Source organism: Contarinia nasturtii, unplaced genomic scaffold, assembly GCF_009176525.2.
Source record: "Contarinia nasturtii isolate CC-2019 unplaced genomic scaffold, AAFC_CNas_1.1 Cnas_scaffold_129, whole genome shotgun sequence".
Lineage (NCBI taxonomy): Eukaryota > Metazoa > Arthropoda > Insecta > Diptera > Cecidomyiidae > Contarinia > Contarinia nasturtii.
The window spans coordinates 5,465,532-5,490,606 of record NW_022197486.1 but is presented as its reverse complement, the minus strand read 5'-3'; the positions used below and the strand labels follow the sequence as shown (position 1 = coordinate 5,490,606).

The window sequence follows — 25,075 nt, the reverse complement described above, 5'->3', positions numbered from 1 at the left end:
TGGTTAATTGACACAACATATGTATGATGCAATGATCATTGAGCATTTTCTTTGGCGAATCTTGTGACGGTGGAACTTCCATGTTTCAAATGATGTTACGATTGATGCTATTAAATCAAAATGTTTGCTTTTTCTTTTAAGAAGTAAGTTACTTGTTTGATTTGTTGAAAAAATAAACTTTTTTGCGATTTGAGAAAATGTGCTCTTTTTAAGATGCTTGCGATTGCGCTCTTCAAAATAAAAAAAACTGAATGTGTAACTACGTTTAAAGCACAGGTATTTATACATTTTGGTATGGTTGAAATTGAAAGAATATTCAAAATAAATTAGAAAATTAAATGTCATTTGGACCTAATTGACTTTTTCCACGAAACAATTATTATAACTTTTGAACAAAAACAATAAGGTTCTGCAAGTTACCTCTCCTAATTGTGTGAAATTACCTTTCATTAAAGGGTGCAAAATGACATAATATTTTGAAGTTCAAGCTACCTAATATTAGAACTACCTAATGACCAAATTATCATTGGAATTGTTGCAGGTAGACAGTAAAAGTTCGGGGGTCACAAATGATTTTCTTGGAAAAATTAATTAACTGTTATACTAATAACTGTGTGTTTTAATGAGATGATGCATGTGAGGTAACGAATTTTTCTATAAAAGACATGAACATTTCCAAATCTTTTCATATACGAGTTGCATATTGTTTCATACAGTGCTATTTTGTGCTACAAAAAACTCATTTTTGTGTGAATAAACATCAAATAATATTGGAGCAACGTTTTGAAAAATAAAATCGAATTTTGACAACAAACTGAGCTTCAACTAATAATAATGGAAAAAGCAGTGAAAAATAAATCCATCGATATCTCAGAAATTGAAATGAAACCGCCATCGGCAAAACGGCGACGAGGAAATACTTGGAAGATGTCGCATTTATTGCAAGAACTTAGCTTCATCGACTTGGAAAATAGTTCGAATGAAAATAAAGATCTTTCGGACCCGATTGAGATGTCTACGCTAAACGATTCTAATAATGATGATAATAATTTCAAACGTCAACTTAAAGAAATTGAAACATCAATTAAACGTAAATTCAACATACTCGAAGATATTGAGATTAATCCACCATCGGCAAAACGACGACGACGACATTCTTGGATGACTTGGCTGATACAAGAGCTTAATTCTACAATTGATATCGCCTTGGAAAATAATTTGGCTCAGAATGCAAATCACTCGGGCCAACTTGATGCACCTAATCAGGTTGAAGCTGCTGATGCCATTGTTCGGAAGTATCTTTTATGGGCGTATAACGACGCATTTTCACGAATAGTCACACATTTTGACTAGTAAACAATAACTTGACTTACTGTAAATTGTAAAATCACACAGGCTTAGAATATTAACCACAAAGTTTTGGATTTGAACAACCAAATGAATTTTTTGTCAAATTTTTGGAAATTATGTGTTATATATGAGCTGTATAATCACAAATAACCACGTAAATTCTGAAATATTTTTGATTTTTTATATGAAACTCTTAATGTTTTTGACACTATTAATCTCCAGATTTTTTCATACTATAATATAATGTATTGATGTCTTTATAAAAAATAAATAGCAACTTTTTTTCGCAAGAAAATCAAATGAATGAATTATTTTTAATGCTACCTGACATGAAATATTTTTGCCTCTTGGATTTTGGACTTTCTGTCGTCTCTCTGCAAGTTTACAATACATGGAAAACCATGATGTCAGCCGAAGTGAAGTATTTCCGGCCCCAATTGAAATATATACGTCGATCGAAGCGGTTCATGATATTGATTTTGATGAGGCGAGCTCGACCGAAGCGATTCATGGTAGTTATTGGAGGCTAGATTTTTCGGGCCCAATTGGAAAATTTACACCGATCGAGACGATTGATAATGATTTTATGCCAGATGGGTCGGACAATCATGATTTCAGCCGAAGTGAAGTATCTCCGGCTCCAATTGAAATATCTTCATCGACAGCTAGATGACTTTGACGGGACGGGCTTACAACATATGGAGACGATTAATGATATTAACATTATGCTAGATATTTTGGATGGAAGGGCTTACCAATACAAGGAGAATCATGGCTTCAGCCGAAATGAAGATGAATCGGGTCCAATTGCAACAATGAAACGTAAATTTAACATTCTCGAAGATATTGAAATTGAATCACCATCGGCAAAACGACGACGAGAACATTCTTTGACGACTTGTCGCAACAGAAGAACCTAATATTTTTATTACTAAAACCTACTACTAGTGCAACCGGTAAAACAGCAACACAGAAATATTGATTTTTTGCATGAAACTTTTAATTGTTTTTTTTTTCTTCAAATAGAAATAAATGTTGATGACTAGATTTTTTTATAATATAGAATAATGTATTGATGCATTTATAAAAAAATAAATAACTACTTTTTTTGAAAGAAAAGTAATTGAATGTATTAATTTGTGTTTTTATATAATTTGAATATACTTCAAATCTAGAGAAGATGAACTTTTGATGCTAAATTACATGTCTGTAGTTTTTATAATTTTTTGTAATATTTTATACTTCTAGAATTTTGCACCCTCTGTCGTATCCCTGCAACCCCCTTGTTAATGCAATGATGCTTTCAGGTGAAACCTCGTGAAAATACAATCCTTTTTGACTCTCTATGACCTCTGATCTGTTGCTAGCAACTATATGCAAAATCTGATTTTATATTATATTGGATCGATAAATGATATAAATTTAAATTGGAATAAAATGTCTTACATCCGTAAGATAAACTTTTCCGCACTGTGGTCCACAACATGCATTTATTACTCAAATTTTAATTCACGAGAAAACCGAATCTGACATTAATTTTGCGATACAAATAACTTTCGACGCACTTTTCATACAAAAACTACTAAAAATTGGAATTTTTGTATCGGGGCTATGCCTATATATGATATCGTAATCATGTGAAAATTTGCAGAGGTTATTTTTTTCACAAAAAGCTAACATTCTGAGAGTTTGAAGAAATTTCAATACATTCTAGGGGTGCCTTCCATACAAAATATGCATTGAAATTTCTTCAAACTCTCAGAATGCTATTTTTGTGTGATAAAAATAACCTGTGCAAAGTTTCAGTTCATTACGATATCATACAGGCATGGCTTCCATACAAAAATCCATTTTTTTGACATTTTTGTATGAAAAGTGTGTTGAAAATTATTTATATCGCAAAACTAAAGTCAGATTCGGTTTTCTCGTGCGAACAGATTCGCGAGCTGTAAAGAGTGCCGCCGGTGTACTCGAGATTTAGGCGGATATATTTGAATATTTGATGTCCGTTTGACATTTTTCAGCAGACATTTAATGAACGAATATGAATGTTCTGGCAGATTTAAATGAATATGAAAAAAGTATATATTCGTCTCAGCACGATTAAGTCGACGTACACGTATGAGAAGAGTTCTTGTTCTAACAAAAAGGTAAGAAATGCGTACGATGTACTGCTTACCACATCCCGGTATTAACAGGGTAAAACACCGTTGTTCTTGAATCTCTTGGGGCAAAACGCGTTGAAAAATGATTTTTGTGCATTTCAAAATTGTGAGCTGATTTTAATTCTTTAATGCGCATAGTGTGCGGAAAATAAATTTGGAACTACATCAAAACTTTATTTTATCCGTGAATACAGAAATAGCGATGGATGTATTAAGAACTTTCCACGGATACACATCCCACGGACATACAATTCATCCATATTCGCGAACTTAGTTTAACGGATACGGATAAAATATATACCCGCATCCGAACGGGTACGGATGAGGTTGTCATCCGTGGAACTAATAACAGTGAGCCAATTTTTCAAACGATTCCAATTCTTAACCTTACACACTCGGTGTCTAGGGGGCAGACACGTGGAATAGGATTAGACTTTTAGTGTAAAGATTCGAGAAATTTCAATGAAATAGCAACGTATGTGAATGGATTCGCGTGGAATAGCGAAACAGTGCATGGAATAGCAAAAATTGTTTCACTTCAAATCCATTTGACATTTCTTTTGACGTTTATTGATGGATTAGTGGAATAGTGTGGAATAGCAGAATTAACATTTTTGACGGAAACAGTGCATGGAATAGGAAAAATAGTTTCGATTCCACATTTGTGTTTTTGGATTAGTGGAATAGCTGGATTAGTAATTTATGTAGTGGATTCGGAATTTATTCTTGGTGTCTCCCCCCTAGCTCGGTGTGTGCGGAAAAGTAAAATCAAAAATACTTCCGATTCTTTTCATTGTTTTCACGCATGCATTCGACGTTTATTCGAAAACTTATTTTATTCTCTTCTTCATAAATATTGGTTAAATTTTGTCAAAATTTCAAAAGGTCCTGAAAACGAGGATGTCCACTATGTATGAACCCACATCCAAAATCAAAAAAATAATTATTATTCCAAATTACGAATTTACCAACGGTACAAGAATAATGCTCAATATTTTTCATTATCAAACATACCTTTTTCATACCGAATAATAAATGGTCAAATAATACAAAATACAATGAGGAATGTTTCATTTTTCTTTAATATAAATTCATATGCATACACATAAAAGACATCAAATCAACAGCACACATACAATTCAAATATTCTTTCATTTTTTTCTCTCTCTGTGTGTTTGCCTCAATTGAAAGGGCCAACACATGCGTTCGACCGAATTTCTTTGACTAAGCGTGTTATCATCAATTCCGATTATTGAATGCGATTGACGATGGATTATAATTCTAATGTTTTGATCGCAATGATATAATCGTCACATGGTGTATTTTATAAATGGGCGTTTGTCTATGATTAGCGGCGAAACAAGAAATAAATGGAAAACCAAGTAATCCAACGACAGCGATAGCGTTTAAAAAACCACAAAAAAGAAAACAATAAAATTTCATTTGAATTTACGTTTGCAGAATTAGAAAATTGAAAACGATTGAAAGTACACTTTTACTATGATTGAGTGGTTGATTTGAGTTTGTTTGCTTTTTTCATTCGTTTCCGATTTGAATGTAGGCTTGAATTTCCTTTAATTTCAGCTAAAGTTTCAACGTTAATCCATTTAAATGGTAGATGTAGAAATTGTTAGAGGCAATCAATTTTAAACTATCGTCACACATTTTTTGTCCCGGGAAAAGTTTTTTTTTTGGCTTTTCCCAATTTTATTGACAAAATTACAGATACATTAATGTTGATTTTTTTTTCTTCTCAATAATAATCACCTTGATGGTTTGTTTAAAATTTTATTTTGGAATCTTAATTTTCATTTTTCACGTTTGCGAGTAGGAGAAAGTTTGTTTGTTTTTTTTGTTGTAAGGTTTTATCTCTTAAATTTATCATATTTTTGACTTTTTATTCGAAAGTCAACTTAAAAGAATTTTGTTTTCCAAGTTTAAAGTATTTCTGCTTTCTGAATAAAGGAAACAAAAAAAAATACTTTTTATTGCAAAATTTGAACATAAAAAAATAAAATAAAGTGGAAATAGACGAATTGTTAACGATCACACTAGCTTTGGGATCCAATTGTATGATGCTTTTATAATAATGGACCGAAACTGTTCTTGAACGAAAAAAAGAAGAAGAAGAAGAAGTTGTGTCACATTTCCGACTTCGAGGAATATAAACATAATGAAAAAAAAAAGAGAACTAAAAAGAGTGTTGTTCAAAGAAGATGGTGTGAGAACCATTAATATTCGTTTGTATGTTGGGTTCTGCGTAAATACAGTAATTTCATAATCAGTTTTTGTTTCTCGATTTATTGTAAATATCTTTATATACGTGTGTATGTGTGTGTATCTGTTGCTCTTAACAAATAGTTTCATTTTAGTTATGTTCATAATTTTCATCTTACTTCTTTTTTAAGCTTTGTCTTCTTCATTTTTTTTAATTACTCTTTTTAAAAATTATCATTAGTACTATTTTATTAAATATTAAAGTTTTAGGTATGTTCTGTGTGTGTATGTGTTTTTTATTCAATTAACACATTATTTCTCCAACTTGCCTATTTTTCTTTTATATATATATATTTATTGTAATTCATTTGTGTTACTATTCCACTTTCAGTTTTACCTCAATGTGCTGTTGTTGCGAAATGATTTTTTTTTTGTTTATAATGTTTGCTTTTGAGTTTTTATTGGTTTTTGTAAGATTGTTTAGCAAGTATCGCTTGATTTTCACGCCGTTTCCATTATCCTCAGCCGAACGCGAAAATACACACACAAAAGTACTTGTTTTGTTTGTTTTATTGATGTTGTTTTTTTTTTGTAGGAGAAAATTTTATGTGACAACTGTTTTAGTGGTTTCTGTTCAGAGTGATTTTAACGGTTGGCATTTTTCAGTTGATTGGATAACCAATCGAGACCTTCATATAAGCCATCGCCGCTTGTTGCACATGTTGCTTGGATATACCTAAGGGGAGAATCACAAAAGAAAAGAATAAAATTTAAAATAATCGATAAGTAATCGGAGAATAATCGAAAAATAATCGGAAACATATAATGAAAAAATTGCAAAGCAATAGCCACAACAACAATAATGTCCAGCAATTGCTTTAAATTGAGATTTGGTAGTTGTAATCGCGATTCTGTGGAAGAAAATACTAGCTTACTATAGAATAGTACTTCTGGGTCTGCTGGTCACTACCTAGATACATACAATAACAGAAAAACAAACAATGAACATGAATTGCAGTAAATGAAATTAAATGAAAGCAATGAAATTGATTCGAATTGAAACATACCCCCCCGGGAACGACCGCAGATACATTTCTTTAACTTTATGCTAAAGTTAACTTTGGTCGTAGTTTGGGCAAAATAGAAACTGAACGATACAAATTCGATACGATAGAATTAAAATTCATTTCACAATGAAGAAAATGCAATGCAAAAAAAAACTTACCGATCCTTTGTATTCATATTTTCCGGGTTCTGACATCGTTGTGGTCGGTTTGTGAACGATTACCAGTGTAAGAACTAAAAATGTGTCCATATTCTTCTTCGACATTTGATGTGTTCGATTTGTTGTTCCTGCCAATGAATGAATGTTGAAAACAAAAAAAAATATTTGAAAAAAAAATCTTAAAAAAAGATTCAATTGCATATCGTAGTCAAAGTGGGCTTTGAAAAATCATGAGAAACTGCGTCGCACTATTGGCTAACGGTACCCGTAATCCAATGTGCGCAATGATGAAATTCATGATTTAACATGATTTTGTATTGTGTTCAATGTGTTTCTCTCTATCTCAATCTAATTCTAGCATGCAGTCAATTTTTTGTAAAAAAATTCGAAAATTCTGTTTAATATTATATTTTAAAATAATACTTACCGAACACTTTTTTTGGAAAAATCGACAAAAATCCAATTCGAGAGAATATTTCACTTTCAATGCAAACTGAAAATTTATGCGCAGCAATTTTAGTTCTTACACTGATGATGGTTCAAGACGATGTGACTTGTTGCCGACTTGTTGGTTTGAAATGTCGCAATCAAATACACTGTCACACCAACACATTCAAATCGCTTTGTCGTTGACAGTGGCCGATATTGAACAGCGAATGCGTTAGCTACTATGCAAAATATGACAATTGTTACCCCAATGTGATTTCTTGTTGCTGTTGATACAGTTTTCGTTTATCCGTTTGCGCCGCCATGTTGTCGTCGTTGTGACGTTGTTCCGATGCTACTGTGTGTACAACATTGATTCTTTGTGTGTTGTTCTCTCCACTGCTACTACCAAATCTCAATTTTTCGTCAGCAATCTGTTATATGCTGTTGTGACTTTTGTTTCTTTCGTATGTTTTCTCTTACATTCTAATGGTTCCCCAATCATCTATCATTCACTCACTCACTCATCCACACACACACACTCTCTCTCTCTTTTTATTTCACATAGATTCAATTTCCATCATCGTCATTTGACAATCTCATACGTAATACATATATTACAATTAATGACGATAATCGAAACTAATCGAAGAATAATCGCAAAACAATCAATAATAATTAATAAGTAATTTTTAAGTGATTTGCCCCTCGGATATACCAGTTACGATTTCTTAACGAATGGAGTCCTAGCTTGTCAGTAATTTCAGCTGCGTTCATTGCGTTAGGCAGATCCTAAAATGAGATTTTAATGAAATTACACGTTTTTAATACAGCTGGGCTGTGGCGTTGCCATTGTGTTCAACTCACTTGTTTGTTGGCGAATATTAGTAAGACTGCATCCCGGAGCTCATCTTCGGCCAACATTCGCATTAATTCTTCACGTGCTTCACCGATACGCTCTCTGTCGTTACTGTCAACCACGAAAATTAATCCCTACAACGAAAAATGAAAATATGATGATGCCACCCAACATTTGTTTTTTTCATTTACATGCGGAAAATTACTTACTTGTGTGTTTTGGAAGTAATGCCTCCACAATGGTCGGATCTTGTCTTGACCGCCCACATCCCACACAGTAAAACTAATATTCTTGTATTCTACCGTTTCCACGTTGAAACCTAGAAATTTAAAAATCATAACGAAAAAAAAATTTAAAAAAATGTATTTTTATAATTTTGTATCAACGATGTATTTGTTGGCATTTTCATAAGAAATTGTGTTTGATATGCAAAATTTGGCGAACGAATTTCAGAAGAAAATACACTTGTATGCATTGCAATTCACACCCGATTGGGATAAAATCTAATTAAAGCTGTTCAAAAAATGTTTCAATCTACGTATGATATCAAGTAGTTGCAATTAAAACATCCTTAGACGTCTGGCGCATTCATCTTTTGATATACGTGGCATGTTAATTTTATCGTTGACAAAAAAGGTAATGTTACGAAATGGAATTGCATGATACGCAACAAAGAGATAAAAACGGTCACAAATAATTTCATATTCTTCGCAAATGATCGATATCACGTATCAAAAACCATTTTCTTTTTATTATTAAAAATAGAACAATTATTCAAACAATTATTGGCACCGAGCATGTAAGTATATTCCCTAGAACTTTTCAAATGGCACAAAATACAAGAAAGGTACCAGCACCTCCGTGAGGCCCAATAATAGCTGTGCGCTGACTGAATTTGTTGAAAACTAATTTACTTACCAATAGTTGGTATCGTTGTCACAATTTCACCTAATTTTAGTTTGTATAATATTGTTGTTTTACCGGCAGCATCCAATCCGACCATCAATATTCTCATTTCTTTTTTGCCAAAAAGGCCTTTGAATAGATTTGCAAACACGTTACCCATGATTTAATGATATAAACGTTTCTTGGCTGTGGCTAAGAGTTTACAAATTCAAACGAGGTGTTTTTGTTATCTTTTTTTTTCAATGCTCCTTGAATATTCTCTTCTCGGCTGTTTTCTTCTGGCTTTTTCCAAATCGGACACCTGTAGATAAAATGAAGAAAAAAGTGGCATTAATTCATCTTTCTGTAGAAATTGAATCTACTCTAAATTAGCGAATTTTTTTTATTTTCATTTTATTTTGATTGAATATCGACTTTAGTTTCGGTAATTCATTTGGGTTATTGTGTTCAAGTCCACTTTAACCATATGAAACGACCAAATCAAAATATAGTTGATATTATCATGCTACGTATATAAATCGGTTAGAATATTATCATCCATATACATTTTATGCCGCCGAACAAAGCAATTTGAGACATTTTTCTTTGTATACGGATATCGTACGCGTATATATATATATATATATTTAACGTTTCATTTGTACATGTGTCTATATGCAATGGTTTAGGGCGCGTCATTATGAAAAGCTTCAAGCACTCATGAGTCAATGTTGTATGCAATAGTGGTTAATAATTCGATCTGGCTTGCACTTATAAAATCGTATAAACATTAAACAATTTACTCGCAAGTCATATCAATGATGAAATTAATCAAGATTTTAATATTAACGCATTCCACATGCTTTGGAATGTACGCGGAACAATGAAAAAAATAATAAGAAGAATGAAGCCAAATATTTGTACACATATACATATTAAAAGGGCTTGAACGAAGCCGAATATAGAACACCGATATGACTTAATTTGAGCACACACACACACACGTACATACGCGCATACACACGCATTTTCCGAACAATATGTTTCATTTCCAGCGATCAAGTGATTTTCAAAATTAAATTTCACAATTTCAAGCGCATTCAGTTCGTATAAATTGCATTTTGGTGAATATTATTCACATTATTTGAATTAAATATGAAAATGTTATTCAAAGTCGAAGAGAAGACAAAAATCTCCACGTCACACACTTAATGACTGCTATATACACATTCATGCGCCTGTAAACGTATGTAACCAAAGTGCTTAGTTTCAGGTTTTTTTTTTTTTTTTGTAAATCCAAATTGTCATCACCAATTCGATATCTTTCACATTATTTTCGATTAAATCACAATTGAATTTCAATAAATTCAAAACTTGATGTTATTTTGTGGGAAATTTCACAAATTTTTGTATCATCAATTTCAATGCATGGAAAGATGAATGCAATCTTTTTTAGGTAAATTGACATTAGAATCTTATTAAAAATGTAAGATATTCACTGCTATACCGGGAGGAAATTGATTATCGCTAAGCCGACGGTTTTAATTTTATCGTAAATTTTTTATTACATTGGAATTTCGAAAAGTATGGATTTGAGTAAAAAAAAAAAATTTTTTTTTTGTTAAACGTGGAATTAAACTTGTTGTAATAATCGATGAGTAACCGTTCATCATTCAAACACACCACCACAAATGAACAAAAACTGAACTGATGGAAACAAAATTTTGATTTATAACAATTCCATCACATAAACTTTTGATAATTTATTGCAAAAAAAAAGAAAAACCATCAACAACCAAACAATTTATTGGAACTTACTAAATATTTATGCTTAAACAAAAATGAACGAAAAATTAAATAACAACATCAAGACTCTTTTCCTGATCACAATCGTTGTCGACGACCGAAAAAGTGTATTGTGTGCTACTAAAATGGCGGACGTGGAAAAAAAACCTACAATGGAGTGTCTGCTTGTGGCAGCGGTTCTTAGTATTGGAACAAAAGTTTAATTGTTGTTTCGTTCACTTTTTTTTTGTTAAACTCATGGCTTCACCAATACTATTGCATTTAAGAAAACCCGTATCGGCATTACTCACTGGTAACACCAGCGGGTAACAGAAATATACACACACATACATACGTTCACAGTCATGTACGCATACATGTGTATTCATGCGTTATCGATGACCGTTTGTCATCAGTTGCAATTCTTTTTCTTTCTCTTAAAAATGATAAAATACTTGAAAAAATGATACAATTCATTAAAACATGAATTGGAATTCATTAGTAGTTTCATGGAAAAGGTCTAGATAACGAAATAGTCATAGGAAAGAGAAAGATCGAAAGACCGCTGGAGAAATCGTTGACAGCATAATAAAATACAAACACAACGACATTCGTATGTGCATCACTTACCCATAGTGATAGCATCTTTGAAAACCATGTCTAACAACCAAAAGAACTTGATTTCAACGCGATGTCAATGCGAATAAGCGGTATATTGCGAAAAAAAACAAATTCTCTTGCGCGTGTGCTAATAACGAAATATTTGGAAAATGTTAACAATATGGTCACAGTTTAAATAGATGAATGGTATGCCACGTCGGCTCAATGAGCAAATAAAAAAATGAATGCAAAAAAAATGAAAATGACATGAGGGTGCAATCAGATACAAATCTTTGCTTGAACTATAATTAAAATCTATAATTCATAGATGGTGTACCGTTTTGAGAAAATTCGATTGCAAATTTGTTGTTTAATTACAAATGATCTGTCATCTAATCTGGATTGGGTCGTTAGATGTCTCTCATATCCTCATATTACGTGTTTCATTATGACATGACATATTTCCGACACATACACGCACACCGCATACACAATGGTTAAAGCAAGTTTTCTCTCTGGTCTCTATCCTTTTCTTTCACTTTTCTGCATGTGAACACACATCACCGAATTCGTGCACGAATAAACTCATGCAATTTAATGAATTAAGAAAGAAAATCGAACTAAAAACCAATTCGATTACTTATAACGATGTTCGAAAACTGAATGAGCTTCGAAACATTTTAACTAAATATTTGATTGATTTGCCAAAAATTTAGCAAATCACACATACACATCAACGATTGTGAAATTTCTTTCTTTTTTTTTTTCTTGAAAATGAACACTTTGCACTAATCAAAGTTGAATCACTGAACTTATCTAATTATTTCCTTTGAAAATAAAGATAGGGGTAGAGAGTGTGACATATTTTTTTTTGCGACCGATTCTTAGTGCTTATCATAAACATAAACTATCTGAAAGCATCCACGATGAACAAAGTAGAAAATGAAATTACGAAGCTATTTGAAGGCAGTGCATTATCGGTAAATATTGATGTGTATTTTTTTGCAATTTAGACGTACTATTCAAATATCTTCACATTTCTTTGAACCAACAGACCCAATAAACCATTGGTGTATGTGTTTTATCTTCTTTTTTTTTTGCAAAATTTTCGATTTCGTTTTTCGGGCTTAATTTTTGTTAATCTACACGGTTTTTTTTTACAATTTCAATAATTAATCATTCAATTTACTTATTCTGATTTTCGGCAACAAAAATGTAACAACTGTGTTTAATTGAACTCAAAACAAAATCGTACAAGAAATGAATTTCAATTCTGTTTGACCAACAAATCACTCAATACTAACGTATATACAAATCGCCAGCAATGAGAGCGGTATATCATTTTCTTGGTATTGGTTTGCTTCAATATGTTTGCACTTTACTATGGTGACATATATGTATATAAATTTGACAGAAGATGGCAGCGCCCCTCTTTAACGCTAAATGAGCAAGCATTTGAAAAAAAAAAAACGATGTTAATTTTTTATTTGCGTCATAAATTTTATTATTTCTTCAACAGGCCACGCAAATATCAAAATTGATCAAATGGCTACAAATGACACCAAAAACCACAACAGTTCGCGTAAATTTGCTGAGCACATCTACCAATCATGTAATTGCAAACATTTTGAAAATGTTTGAGCAATGCACTCATTTACCATGCCTGCCGTTAATTGAACGTTTCGATGCGATTCCCGAAATGATTATGATACACAGCCTTGATGAGCGTGCAATCAATAAAAAACCATGCCCAGAACGAAAGGAAGTTATTGTTGATGGTCCATGTGCGGCAGCAGTTCTTCGCGGTGCTCATATATATTGTCCAGGCATTTTAGCGATGCAAACAAATACAAAATTGAATGAAATTGTGAATATTTTTGGCGACATCGAAGGTGCATGCAAAAAAGGAACCAACATTGTATATGATTCGGTGCAGAAACTATTCATTGGCACGGGACAAGTGAAAATGCAACGACATCAACTATTTGGAACTGATGGCCCATCAAAAGGTATTGGTGTTGAAGTTCATCAAACCATATCATGTGTACCGTCTGTTGGCAGTGAATATCTATCCAATCAAAGTAGTTTATTACAGGTAAAACATGAAATATGAACGTAACATATGACATGGTATCGATCGATTTTTTTCTTCTATAGAATTTTCCGTCAATTGTTTGTAGCAGAGTCTTGGATCCGAAGCCAAACGAAATCGTTTTGGATATGTGCGCATCACCCGGTAATAAAACAACACATTTAGCACAATTGATGGAAGACAGTGGTGTACTTGTTGCACTCGATAAATCGGAGAATCGTGTCATCGTATTAAAAGAAAATATTAAGAGATTTCATTTAAAATCGGTTCATTCTTATACATTTGATGCAACGAAAGCAATTGATTTGACAATGAAACAACATAAAAATGATTTTCCATCCCATCCACCGTATGCGGAAGAGAGTTTTGATAAAATTCTATTGGACGCTCCATGCAGTGGTTTGGGTAATCGACCGATATTGTCAACAAAATTGAATCGCCATATTGTGGCATCGTTTCCGAAACTACAAAAAAAGTTACTCGATACAGCATTGAGACTGTTAAAAGTCGGTGGTACTCTTGTGTACAGCACTTGTTCGGTGCTTGACGCTGAAAATGAACGAAATGTTGCATATATGTTAGAAAAATACGGCAAAGTATTGGAATTGGAGACTGCCACTCCGGTTTTTGGAAATCCTGGTTTAAAAAATGCCGGATTAAGTGATGATGAACGCAGAAAAGTACAACGCTTCGGTCCAGATTTTGAAAATCCGGAAAATCAAGTAACAATTATCGATTCAACGGGTTTCTTTATTTGTAAATTTCGAAAAATTGCCAAACTTAATTAAATAGATAAATATTGAATTAAATATACTATGTCCTGAGATCTGCGTCTATGAAAAATGGACATTTACTTTACTTATTTTTTTATTCTATATGTATTTTTTAACGTAGGGTCTTTGACCCATATGGCCTGCAAATGCATGATGATTCGTTGAAAACTTTCTAATTATTTCGATAAAAATGCTCTAAAATGTCTGTCAAATCATCTGATAATGGAGAATTGGTATCTTCAATGCCGCCTGCATTATACAAATGCTTATTTTCAGCCATAAATCGAACTTGTGATAAATTCTGAAATTAACAATTCTCATATAAATATAAATGTACATGCTATCCATGTTGCATCGTAATTTACCTGTGACAACATTTTCATCTTATTCAATAGCTCTTCATCCAAACCATCTAATGAAACATTCGACTCTGTGTCTGCTGATTTTTTCGACTGAACCTGTTGAACTTCGTTGAAAAAATTATTCAAGCGACCAAAAGAACTCTTATAACTTTCACCGATGTCACGTAATTGTGACAGATAGCCATTTGGTTCGGATTGACGTTGAATTTCATCGAGAATCTTATTATGTTCGGCTAACTGAGCGGCTGAAATCTTCTTTGGTATAACTGTGTTGTCTACACTGGACTGAGTAAGCGTATCGCTACCACTGGATAAAATCGGTTTATTATCACGTGCCGGTACTTTTGGTTCAGCAAACATTTTAGTTGCATTTAAATTCAGTAACGATGACGAACGTTGTAAAGTTTTATTTATATCAGTGATCGAACCATAGCCTATGATGTAATTTAAGAAATGGTTAAAAAAAATTACAATCAACTGGTAATGTGGTGACTTACGTTTAAGTCCACGAGTTTCCTTGTGTGCAACGGTGTTTCCAACATTACTTGTGGTTAACGTTGATGCTTTTGGTTCGGATAGCTTTTTATCTAACACATCAAATCGATGACAAATATTCTCGACATCTTCCAATGAAATACTATCATCGTCACCACTTGCACACTCCTTTTCTGCAGCTTCGCGTAATTTCTCTTCAAACTTTGGAATGAAATTCTCGGGCAAAAGTGTTGGATCGATGTTTGTGTGTTCGCGTTTTATCGTTTCAAGGATTTCATCTTTTCGCGACAATACCTGTTTGGTTAAAATTTCTATATCTTTTTTCGAAACGACAGCCATCGTAATAGATATTCTTCTTAACCGTTTAATTCAATGCGAATGAAGATAAAGTGCGACTGGAGTATTTGAACATTCAAAATATCTGTTAAAAATTGAATAAATCATTTGTCATATTTTGTGTGGTTCGGTATTTTTTGCCTAGCTTTGCTATGTGGGCGCCACAAACAATAAACAATTTAATGTTTTCCCGATTTTCGAGCGCGATCTCTCAATTGGAAAAAATGCTTTATTTTTTTAATATTATGACTTTTTATTGATTTTTCGTGGTTTCATAGAATATTAATTCAATTAAAATTTCATTATATGAAATTAACTTTGAGAATTTTTTGCATTTTATTTGAGAAATGTTTCTTCTACGCTAGATGGAGTTGCTGAACAGAAATCGAAAAAGATCTAATACCGCGAAAGATTGTAATGAAATGTCATTGAAAGATTTACCTAACCAAAAAAAAAAGATACGTATATTTTGTAAACAATTTTTGTGTTTTAAACATACAACATAGTTTTAAAGTAACATAAAAAATGACTGTGTTAAATTGTGATCTTGACCCCAATGATGATCTCTTCCGGGCATTTCAAACCATGTTGGATGTATTTTCCTGTAAGATTTACGGATATATTAATTATGTATATAAAATCTTAAAAATTAAACAATGTTATGCAATTCACTTTTTCGACAAAAATTCAGCCACCAAAAAGGCATTAATTGATGTTCAACGTGAACGTGACGCACTTTTAGTTTCACTAAAATCATTTGAAACCGAGCGGTAAGAATGCATTTATAAACCAGCCGATCCAATGAGAATAAAACATTGTGTTAGCCTTTCAGATGACATATTGGATTCGGAAATGAGCGAAAATCGACGCAAACGATTAAAAACTGAGCTTGATAAAACTCACGAATCGGCGACAAATGACACGATGAAAGAAGACCTAAATGCAGCTTTTAGCTCTTCTATGTTTGAAGATGAGGTCATCGAACCAACACAAATCCCAATAAATGAATCGATTCTAATGCTACACAAGGAATACAACAAGGAGAACAATTATGACGATGTGATCATTAAAACCGAACCAAATTCAATGGTTGAATGTAGCCCAACAGTGATAAAAAGCCATGCAAAAAAACCGTCCAAGGAAATGAACAAAAAAGAACAAAAATCACATTTTCCCAGTAATGATCCCAACGAAAACTCACTTGTTCATCAAACGAAAACTATGTCGATATTGACCGAATCGCCCAAATGGCAAAAGAAAATGCCGGTGAAAAATACCATAACGCCACGTCGTCTATTTGACAGTAAAACAACCGATACAAGTGGCACCCGAAAAAAGTTATCACTTAAAACCAATTTGAAGCAATCCACAATCAATTTTCCCAAGGTAAGAATCTGGTTATAGTCGAGAAAAAAAAACAATTTCTATTCTCTTTTTTGTTCACATTCATTTGTAGTGTGATGATGAAACGTACTGTGAAGGTTTTACAATGCAACTTGAAAGAAGCCAGTCAACAATCACGGCACCAAAAAAAAATCTAGCTTTAAGCCGAAGAACGAATTCGGATCCGGTCAAAAAGTCATCGATCGCCGATGACAGTGTGGTTGCAGTGGCAAAAGATCCAACAGAGGTTATTTCAATTGATGAAAGTGAACCAACTCAAGAACTGTATCAACATGTGTTCGACGATAAAAAAGATGCTACAGCCATCGCTAAAAAGCCACAACCGTTGAAAAATGACCCGATCGATTGTGAAGATTGTAATCAGGTATTTGAATCAAACATTTTTATAAAAATCAAAATTCAATTTTTTTTTGAATATATTTTGGGTTGAACAGTATCACCGGATGATGGGACGTAATATGGAAAAGAATCCACCGAAGAAATATGGCGTTTGTTCAAAACATTATAGAAATGCACCGCAGTTTGAAACGCCACCAGGATTTTGGAATCCAAAAATAATCGATTCTGACGATGAGGAGGAAACGCCTTTCGATCCGCGTTTTATAAGAAAATAAAAGTGCTCGAAACAATTAAGTATATTTTAAAATTGAGTCGCTCACTCTTTCACACATTTCTCGACTTACTCACTCACGACTCTCATTGTTTTAAACAACAAAAAAATATTCACGCTGAATAGATGTGTTCTGATATTTGAAAATACACGAATTTGCCATTTTTCAAAATCAAACGAAAGAGAAATAAGATTTTTGTTGAAAACGAATTGCTTTTTTTTAAATATTTAATTGAATAAAAAATTGAATAATGTACAGATCTATGTTTTATCTCAAATGTCAATGTTCTAAATCAACTCTAGTGTTCACTATAGATCATTCTATGATCATGGCATATCCCTTTAACCCATTAACTTCCGAATTAGGCGTTAAAAAACATTTGTGAACGGGACGTAGTGTTTTTTTTTTTTGACAAATAAGTATTAAGTATTAAATAACCTGGAAGTTGATGGGCTAGGCAGTTATAGCGCAATTTTTTCAATTCGGAAGAAAACGAAAATTAAAACAAAATAGTTGTTTTTTTCTGCTTAAATATCTATTTGAATTTATTTCCGGATAATAAAATAAAATTATTTACACAATATTTATTTTTTCGCCAGTTTTGTAGGTGAATATCACTAACCATCCTCAATATTTGCCACTGAATGAATCCGATAAATGTGGTGATTTTGTTGCTGAATTGGCATTTGTCAACGTTCGATATACACAAGCAATAGTTAATTGATTGAAATTTCGTTTTCTTTTTCTGTGATACATATACATATTTTGAACCTCAACAATCATAATTATATAAAATCGAAATCTATCACACAAAATGGTAAAGTCAATTTTCAGACAACTATATACATAACAGAAAAGATTCTTAAGTCAAATGTTTGGGCTAAAACCGCTTAGTAAAAAGAATGAAAAGACGACCCAAGAAGTGTCTTTTCCAGCACCATAGCACCAGCAATGTGCTTAAATATCATTTAAAAAAAACAACACTTTGAAAAATTTCATAAACAACAATTTCACGAATAGTGTATGCTTAGCAAGAATTCGTTGATCTGAAAAACGCTTTTGTTTATTTTGACATAATCAAGATTTTCGAGATTCTCTGATCACAATTCACACAGTTGAGTTTATGTTGGTAATATGTTAATACAAAAAAGACAAAACTCTCAATTAATTAAATGATGAACGTGTTTATTGGGCAACAAAATCACCATTTATTGTTGATTCAATGACTAATGTTCGAAGGATTTCAGTGGCGTTCACGCCAGTTTTCTTTTTTCCTATTTAAATTAAATTTAAAATGAAAGAAAAGTCTATTTTTCAATAAGAAAAATCAGATTCGATTTAGTATTCGATCAAAAAATGTATATATCCTGAAGATTGATTTAAGCATTCCAACATATCGAGATATTAATCGAGATTTATTATATATTTTTTTGTTTGCCGTTAAAACGCTTACAATCAATTCGTTTCACTATTAAAAAAAACAATCGTTCAAATTTTCTCTAAGTGAACAATCATTCGATTCCCTTTCTGCCGCTCTACATTCCTTATATACTAAATTGTATAAATCAGCTGTTTTCCTTTTATTTAAATTGTTTTTGTTTTGTTTAGAATTAATTTGGAGCGGTACCGTCAGTTCCTCCGGTTTGTGATTTTCCAGGTGGAAGATTTTGCAACGATTCTTGTTCACGCTGTTGACGTCTTCGTTTTTTACTCCATAATTCATGGCAATCTTGCCATGTCGGAAGCTTCGGTGCCGGCATTCTGTTTGAAAAGAAAAAAATAAATATTTTCAAAATATGATCTCCAGATTCGTGTGCGTGTGTGTTCAATGAAAATAAAACATTCTACTCACTGATCGGGATTGACATTTTTTAACCAATTCGATTTAAGGGCATCTTCGGCAGTTATTCGCTTGTCTGGATCTAATTCAAGCATTTTGTCAAGTAAATCGAGCGCTGCGCCTGGCATAAAAATGAACTCTTCGCGCAGTCTTCGTCGATACTGTTTTTTTGGTTTCAACGTATGGAAGAATGGTAATCGAATGACACTTGGCCAAACAGCTGGTGCTGGTGTACCGCATAACCTTGAAATCATTTCAAGCTGTGCCATTTCGGCGTTCGCTTGAAACAGTGGCTTCTTTGAAAATAATTCACCCAAAATACAACCACAACTCCATACATCAATTGATGGTCCGTAACGCTCTTCACCTAACAATAACTCTGGTGGCCGATACCACAGCGTTATGACTTTATTCGTATACGGACGTTGTCTATCTTCTGCATTATATAGACGTGCCAAACCAAAATCAGCCAATTTAACTTCACCCCTGAAAATGATGGATAAATCAATTAATATCATTTCAAATGTGTCATCGTTCATATAAAAGTTGATTTACTCACTTATTATTCAATAAAATATTTGAGCATTTTATATCTCGATGCAAGAAATTCTTTTTATGACAATAATTGAGACCGTCCAACAATTGTCTCATGATGCTTGCATTATTCTCTTCATTAAATTCAACCATTCCTGATTCCAGCAAACCCATTAAATCATGGTCCATATACTCGAACACCAAATAAAATGAACCTTTGTCCTTACGAAACTCAAGGGCGTCCTGCTTATCAGTTACGATTTCTCGTAAATTTACAATATTTCTATGATTAAGTTGCCTAAGAATTTTTATTTCACGCACAGCAGTTATTGGAAAACCTTCTTTCTCGTGTTCCAGCCGAACTTTCTTCAATGCAACCATTTCTTTTGCTTGATTATCTCTGGCCTTATATACCTACAATCAACAACGAAAAAAAAAATTATTCCCATTATACATTGACTAGTTTTTGGCATTGAATTGCATTTTAATTTTACGCACCTGTCCGTATGTACCCTCTCCGATTTGTGCAATCACCTCAAACACATCAACACATCGCTCTCCCCAATCTTTGATTGTCTGACTTCTTGAATTTCTTCGGTGCAAAATTGTTGGACGCTTACGTTTTACATCTTTTTTGGTGCCAACGCTGCAATTTCTGTATTTTAAAAAACACACACACATTTTTAATTATTTCAAATTTTCGAAATGCAAACCAACACAAGTTACTTACCCTTGTGCACCAGTGTTGTTCTGTTTGAAACTTGATGACTGGCCCATAGTTATTGGAGAACTGATATAGTCATCATCTCCGCTTAAGTCTTCACTACCTGGTACCTAAGGAGAAAATCACAAAAGAAAAGAATTAATTATCGAGAAAATAATCGTAAAACAATCAATAATAATAAGTAAGTAATTTTCAAGCTGGTACCATTGGTGGCATTGGCAATGTAAGAGGTCCTCCCTTTCGATTTGTACCAGATGTTGCTGCTTTTGCTGAACTGACCTTTGATTGCTTGCTAACTGGACTTGTACTTGGCGGACTTGGCGTATTTATATCTTCCAGCTCATTAACATTCACACCCGGAGGCATTGGTAATTTTGTTAGATTTTTTGGCTTTGATATGGTCATACTATTTGATTTTGTTATACCCGCTGACTGTGTTTGCTGTTTGAATGAAATACATATTCATGAGTAACACACAAAGAAAATGTGAATTGATAAATGGATTTACCTGTTGATAGCCCAATTTTGTTTGTTGTCGCGTTAAATCGACTGTATTATTAACCATCTCCTAAAATGATGCGGAAAAATAGTTAAATTTAATGTGTCTTTAACATTACGAAGAATATATAAAAAGAAATATGAACATTTACCGTGCGCTGCGTGCTAGATATCACAATATTTGAAACAGATGTGGATTTTGGTTCATTCGGAGGTGGAGGTGGTGGCACTGAAATGAGATTGAATTGTCGGTGCAGATCGCTTTGTGTTTTTTCCGTTGAATTTGTTTTTGTATCATCGGATGATTGTTCCGTCGTATTTGGATTCGATATCGTTGCTACTTCCTTTGAGGTATTTTTATCATTTTGACTTTCATCTGCATTAGGCATTGGAATGTCAACTAAGCACACTGTATCCTTCATTCCATTCGATGTTTGTGCATCGCTGATTTTATCTGAACATGTTGACACACTGGCTGAATCGACTGAAATATTTATTATTATTGTTAATTTTTCATTTTTATTGTATGATTACAAGAACATGAAACTCACCTGTATCAATTACCACTAAATTATTGTTATTCATAATAGCACTGTTCGAGTTTTCACCACCCGAATTAACCGATTTTTCCTCCTGTTTGTCCTTTATTTCTTTCAGTACTTTATCGCGCTTATGTTTATCTTTGACTAATTCAGCAAATAGGCTAGTATCCGGAATTTTATTGTTGATATCCAATTTTCGTGTTGGTGGCGTTGGTGAACGTGTTGTTCTTGGTGATGGTTCATTTTTGGTTCGATTTGAACGTGACGAATAATAGGCTGGTGAACCAACAACACGAAATGGTCGCGGACTGTGGCTACGGGAATGTCGTTTACTTGGTCGAACCGGTGATGGACTGTGTGGCGGACGACGCTTTCGATTTGAAGGCAATATACGGGATGACGATGATGATGTTAAATCGTATGTATCCGAAATTCGTTCACGCGAATGTCGATGATTTTGTGTGTCTGTATTTCGTTTCGAATACGAATAGTCCGTTGGTCGTTCATACGGTCGATCTGTTCGCCTTCTTTTATTACTATGCGAAGGCGAACTATACATATTTCGTCGATTATTACCAGGAGATCGATAGTGCGAGTGTGAATGCGAATGTGAATGGCTTCCGCTTGAATTCGCATCCACATCGATCGGACTGTTATGATATGCGGCTATTGTTGATTTTCTGGGCACTAACGGTGGAGTATGTGGCGATGATGCAATGTATTTTTGCGCTTTTCGTTTTATCATATAAGGCAATAAAAAAGAACAATAAACGATAAATATTTTGATCATTGAGACAAAACATTCAAATAACAACAATGATAAAAAGAAACAGCAGAGCATTTTATGATTGGTAGAAATATTAATAATAACAAACACACACCATTTCAACAAATAATTGTATTTACCTGTATCTGAGTAAATGCTTATGTTACTGTTGGGTCTGATTGGCGGTGTCAATGGTGATTTTGACAAAACATCGGTACGATTTGGTGTGTATCGTTTTTCCCATTGTGCAGGAGATGTAGTTCGTATTGGTGGTGTCAAATTTAAATCATCATCTAGCATTGAATCATTATCAGAAATATTCTCAACACTTGAAATGGATTTATTGCGTTTTCTCTTTTTCTTTTTCTTGTTCTTTTTCTTTTTTGTTTTCTTTGCCTTCTTTCTCTTTCGCTCAATTTCAGTCGAATCATCTGATTTGATGTCGTCGTCATCTTCATCGTGAAATGAAGAAGGTGAATGCTAAAAAAAATACAATTCTGGATTCATTTTCGTGTTTTGGTTTCGTTTTTTTTCTTTATTAAATGATAAGTTTTTTTAATTGATTTCCTAGTTGTCGTGACAATGGATCGAAATACTCACTTTAGATCTTGAATGTGATGATAATGATGAGCTAATAGGTGAACCAACTTCTAGTTTTCGTTGAGGTGGCGTCGAAGATAGTTTTGAATTGTCTACATCAATAACACTACCAGTAGCTGACGACGGATTATTGCGACTCATCGTATTGCCATTGCTGCAACAAAAACAGTTTTTTTTAAAAAACTTGTTTCACTTTTCAAACAAACGAAAAAAAAAGTAAGTACAAAACGCAAATTTTTAACTTACTTTTGGCGATTACGATCTGTAAATGAGTAGGCAATATCCTCATCCTGTATTTCTCCAGCTTCTGGCGCTGAAAAGTCTTCGGAACTAACATCGGAATACTCCACTAGTTTGCTAGCGGGTAAAATCTCTTTGGATGAACGTAATTTACCATATTTTGAATCATATTCATCCAAATATGGAGATCTTCGGTGTCGTTTTGATTTCTTGCTGGACTTCCTCATTCGTTTTTTACTATGTTTACTACTGCCGTGACTCCTATCCATCACTTAATTCTAATTTAACTCCCGAATGCAGTGTAATTCAATGAAATTTTGTTGGTTTTCTTAATAACTTATGAAATCAATAGATTACAATTATTTAACCACATCAGTTTCTCTTTAAAAATTTGTCCGTTTTGTTTCGTATGTATGTGTGTGCTTTTTCTTCATCTGAAACCAGAAACAAGATCAAAAACTTTCTTTAATCATAAATTCGATTAAAACAACCAACTTGATGATTCATTAACTAAAGTTATCAAAAATTATGCGTTGCATTGTTGAAAAAAATGTGATTAATGTAATGTCACAATTAAAAAATAAACTAAACATAAACTGTCTCGCATCAAAATGCATTGTCGAAAACACTTTTTTTTTTGAAAACATAAATCATAAATGAAAACTTCTTTTTTTTGTCCTCAACCATGGCAACAAACACTCCTATAGTTTTTTGGATATTTAATGTTTTTCACTGACATTTCAATTTTTATCAATGCAAAATGAACTTTTTTTTATCATAAAAAAACGTTTTCGTTTGTTCGAACCCCGTTTAATTTAGGTTAAATAATTTCACTTCATAAAAAAAAATATTTTTTTTTGATGTCCTACGAATGTATAATCATAGAATATACATGCACCCATTACATGTGAGCAATGTCAACCTCAAATCTTAGCAAATCACTTAAACAAATATCGAATCTCAACTATATCTCACAATTATTTATTGATTATGCTTAAATAGATCATTGAAAATGGGGTTTTTATTGTTTGTAATATGTGATAATGATATCCATTTATGACGATATGTCGAATATTGTTTTCAGAATCATTGTTTTTTTCTGTCTCTTTCTTTTTTCCAACAAAAATCAAGTTCACTTCACATTTTAATTTTTTTGATGAAATCGAAAATGTACGCAACAATTTTACGATAATATTCATTTAACTGACCAAAAAACAATGTGATAATTTACACGATGCATAAATTCACGGTGTTTAGAATAAAATTAGTAATTTTCCTCCTTTTTATTCAATGGAGAGCTCCAATGTACTATTACATTTTGACAATTTCCTTTTGAAATGAAGAAGCAGCAGCAGCAGCAACAACAGCACTAACATTAAAGTAGTAGCGTTTCACAGCTGTCAAATTTTTTTTTTTTTTTGGTATGAAAATGTATGCGTTACGAACACATATTATTTATACACTGACATTTGGACCGCATTTCATCGTAATGTACGAAAGTGTATAGCACCGAAAACTATGACATTCGGAAGAAAATTGCCGCTAAATTTGAAATACACATTTTTGCACAGCATGGAATTGGATGCGATTGGAAATAAATTTAAAACGAAACAGATTTTGACAGAAATCGATCGGATTTTCAAGTTAAAAATTAATAAATGGTGATTTTATCAACAAAAAATTTGTATTACAGTTCAGGGTCGTTGGGTATGTTGTTGTTGTAAATCATAGTCTTCATGAAGAATA

General features: G+C 32.9%; 5 protein-coding genes across 11 annotated transcripts; 2 read left to right on the top strand and 3 right to left on the bottom strand.

Moving 5' to 3' along the window:
• Positions 1 to 5,788: 5,788 nt before the first annotated feature.
• On the bottom strand, positions 5,789 to 12,828 carry LOC116349964 (ADP-ribosylation factor 1). Of its 4 annotated transcripts, none has more exons than XM_031781672.1 (6): positions 12,702 to 12,828; positions 9,161 to 9,449; positions 8,452 to 8,561; positions 8,251 to 8,376; positions 8,102 to 8,175; positions 5,789 to 6,468 (listed from the first exon to the last, which is right to left on the bottom strand). In XM_031781672.1, the coding sequence occupies exons 2-6, from the start codon at positions 9,306 to 9,308 to the stop codon at positions 6,378 to 6,380; spliced, it is 549 nt and encodes a 182-aa protein (XP_031637532.1). In that variant the 5' UTR covers positions 9,309 to 9,449; positions 12,702 to 12,828; the 3' UTR covers positions 5,789 to 6,377. The 4 variants fall into 4 exon arrangements, with proteins under 4 accessions (XP_031637532.1, XP_031637538.1, XP_031637526.1 ...); XM_031781678.1 differs by lacking the exon at positions 12,702 to 12,828 and adding an exon at positions 11,085 to 11,164; XM_031781666.1 differs by lacking the exon at positions 12,702 to 12,828 and adding an exon at positions 10,946 to 11,076.
• LOC116349945 (tRNA (cytosine(72)-C(5))-methyltransferase NSUN6) lies at positions 12,062 to 14,462 on the top strand. 2 transcript variants are annotated; one of them, XM_031781630.1, is made up of 3 exons: positions 12,062 to 12,492; positions 13,032 to 13,607; positions 13,670 to 14,462. In XM_031781630.1, exons 1-3 carry the CDS (start codon positions 12,439 to 12,441, stop codon positions 14,390 to 14,392), a joined length of 1,353 nt encoding a protein of 450 aa, XP_031637490.1. In that variant the 5' UTR covers positions 12,062 to 12,438; the 3' UTR covers positions 14,393 to 14,462. The 2 variants fall into 2 exon arrangements, with proteins under 2 accessions (XP_031637490.1, XP_031637499.1); XM_031781639.1 differs by lacking the exon at positions 12,062 to 12,492 and adding an exon at positions 12,750 to 12,861.
• On the bottom strand, positions 14,334 to 15,669 carry LOC116349958. The gene is made up of 3 exons (XM_031781652.1): positions 15,237 to 15,669; positions 14,743 to 15,173; positions 14,334 to 14,678 (listed from the first exon to the last, which is right to left on the bottom strand). The coding sequence occupies exons 1-3, from the start codon at positions 15,571 to 15,573 to the stop codon at positions 14,550 to 14,552; spliced, it is 897 nt and encodes a 298-aa protein (XP_031637512.1). The 5' UTR covers positions 15,574 to 15,669; the 3' UTR covers positions 14,334 to 14,549.
• A 332-nt stretch (positions 15,670 to 16,001) lies between these two features.
• On the top strand, positions 16,002 to 18,089 carry LOC116341314. 2 transcript variants are annotated; one of them, XM_031768292.1, is made up of 5 exons: positions 16,002 to 16,174; positions 16,262 to 16,340; positions 16,395 to 16,956; positions 17,027 to 17,338; positions 17,409 to 18,089. In XM_031768292.1, the coding sequence occupies exons 1-5, from the start codon at positions 16,096 to 16,098 to the stop codon at positions 17,586 to 17,588; spliced, it is 1,212 nt and encodes a 403-aa protein (XP_031624152.1). In that variant the 5' UTR covers positions 16,002 to 16,095; the 3' UTR covers positions 17,589 to 18,089. The 2 variants fall into 2 exon arrangements, with proteins under 2 accessions (XP_031624152.1, XP_031624160.1); XM_031768300.1 differs by having other exon boundaries at positions 16,159 to 16,174; positions 16,403 to 16,956; positions 17,409 to 18,088.
• Positions 18,090 to 18,895: 806 nt separating this feature from the next.
• LOC116341301 (cyclin-dependent kinase 12) lies at positions 18,896 to 24,702 on the bottom strand. 2 transcript variants are annotated; one of them, XM_031768281.1, is made up of 13 exons: positions 24,538 to 24,702; positions 23,336 to 23,763; positions 23,090 to 23,243; positions 22,630 to 22,969; positions 21,733 to 22,452; positions 21,334 to 21,665; positions 21,192 to 21,251; positions 20,963 to 21,124; positions 20,690 to 20,793; positions 20,458 to 20,614; positions 19,985 to 20,373; positions 19,438 to 19,911; positions 18,896 to 19,346 (listed from the first exon to the last, which is right to left on the bottom strand). In XM_031768281.1, the coding sequence occupies exons 2-13, from the start codon at positions 23,596 to 23,598 to the stop codon at positions 19,196 to 19,198; spliced, it is 3,306 nt and encodes a 1,101-aa protein (XP_031624141.1). In that variant the 5' UTR covers positions 23,599 to 23,763; positions 24,538 to 24,702; the 3' UTR covers positions 18,896 to 19,195. The 2 variants fall into 2 exon arrangements, with proteins under 2 accessions (XP_031624141.1, XP_031624132.1); XM_031768272.1 differs by having other exon boundaries at positions 20,888 to 21,124; positions 24,538 to 24,701.
• Between the last annotated feature and the right edge of the window lie 373 nt (positions 24,703 to 25,075).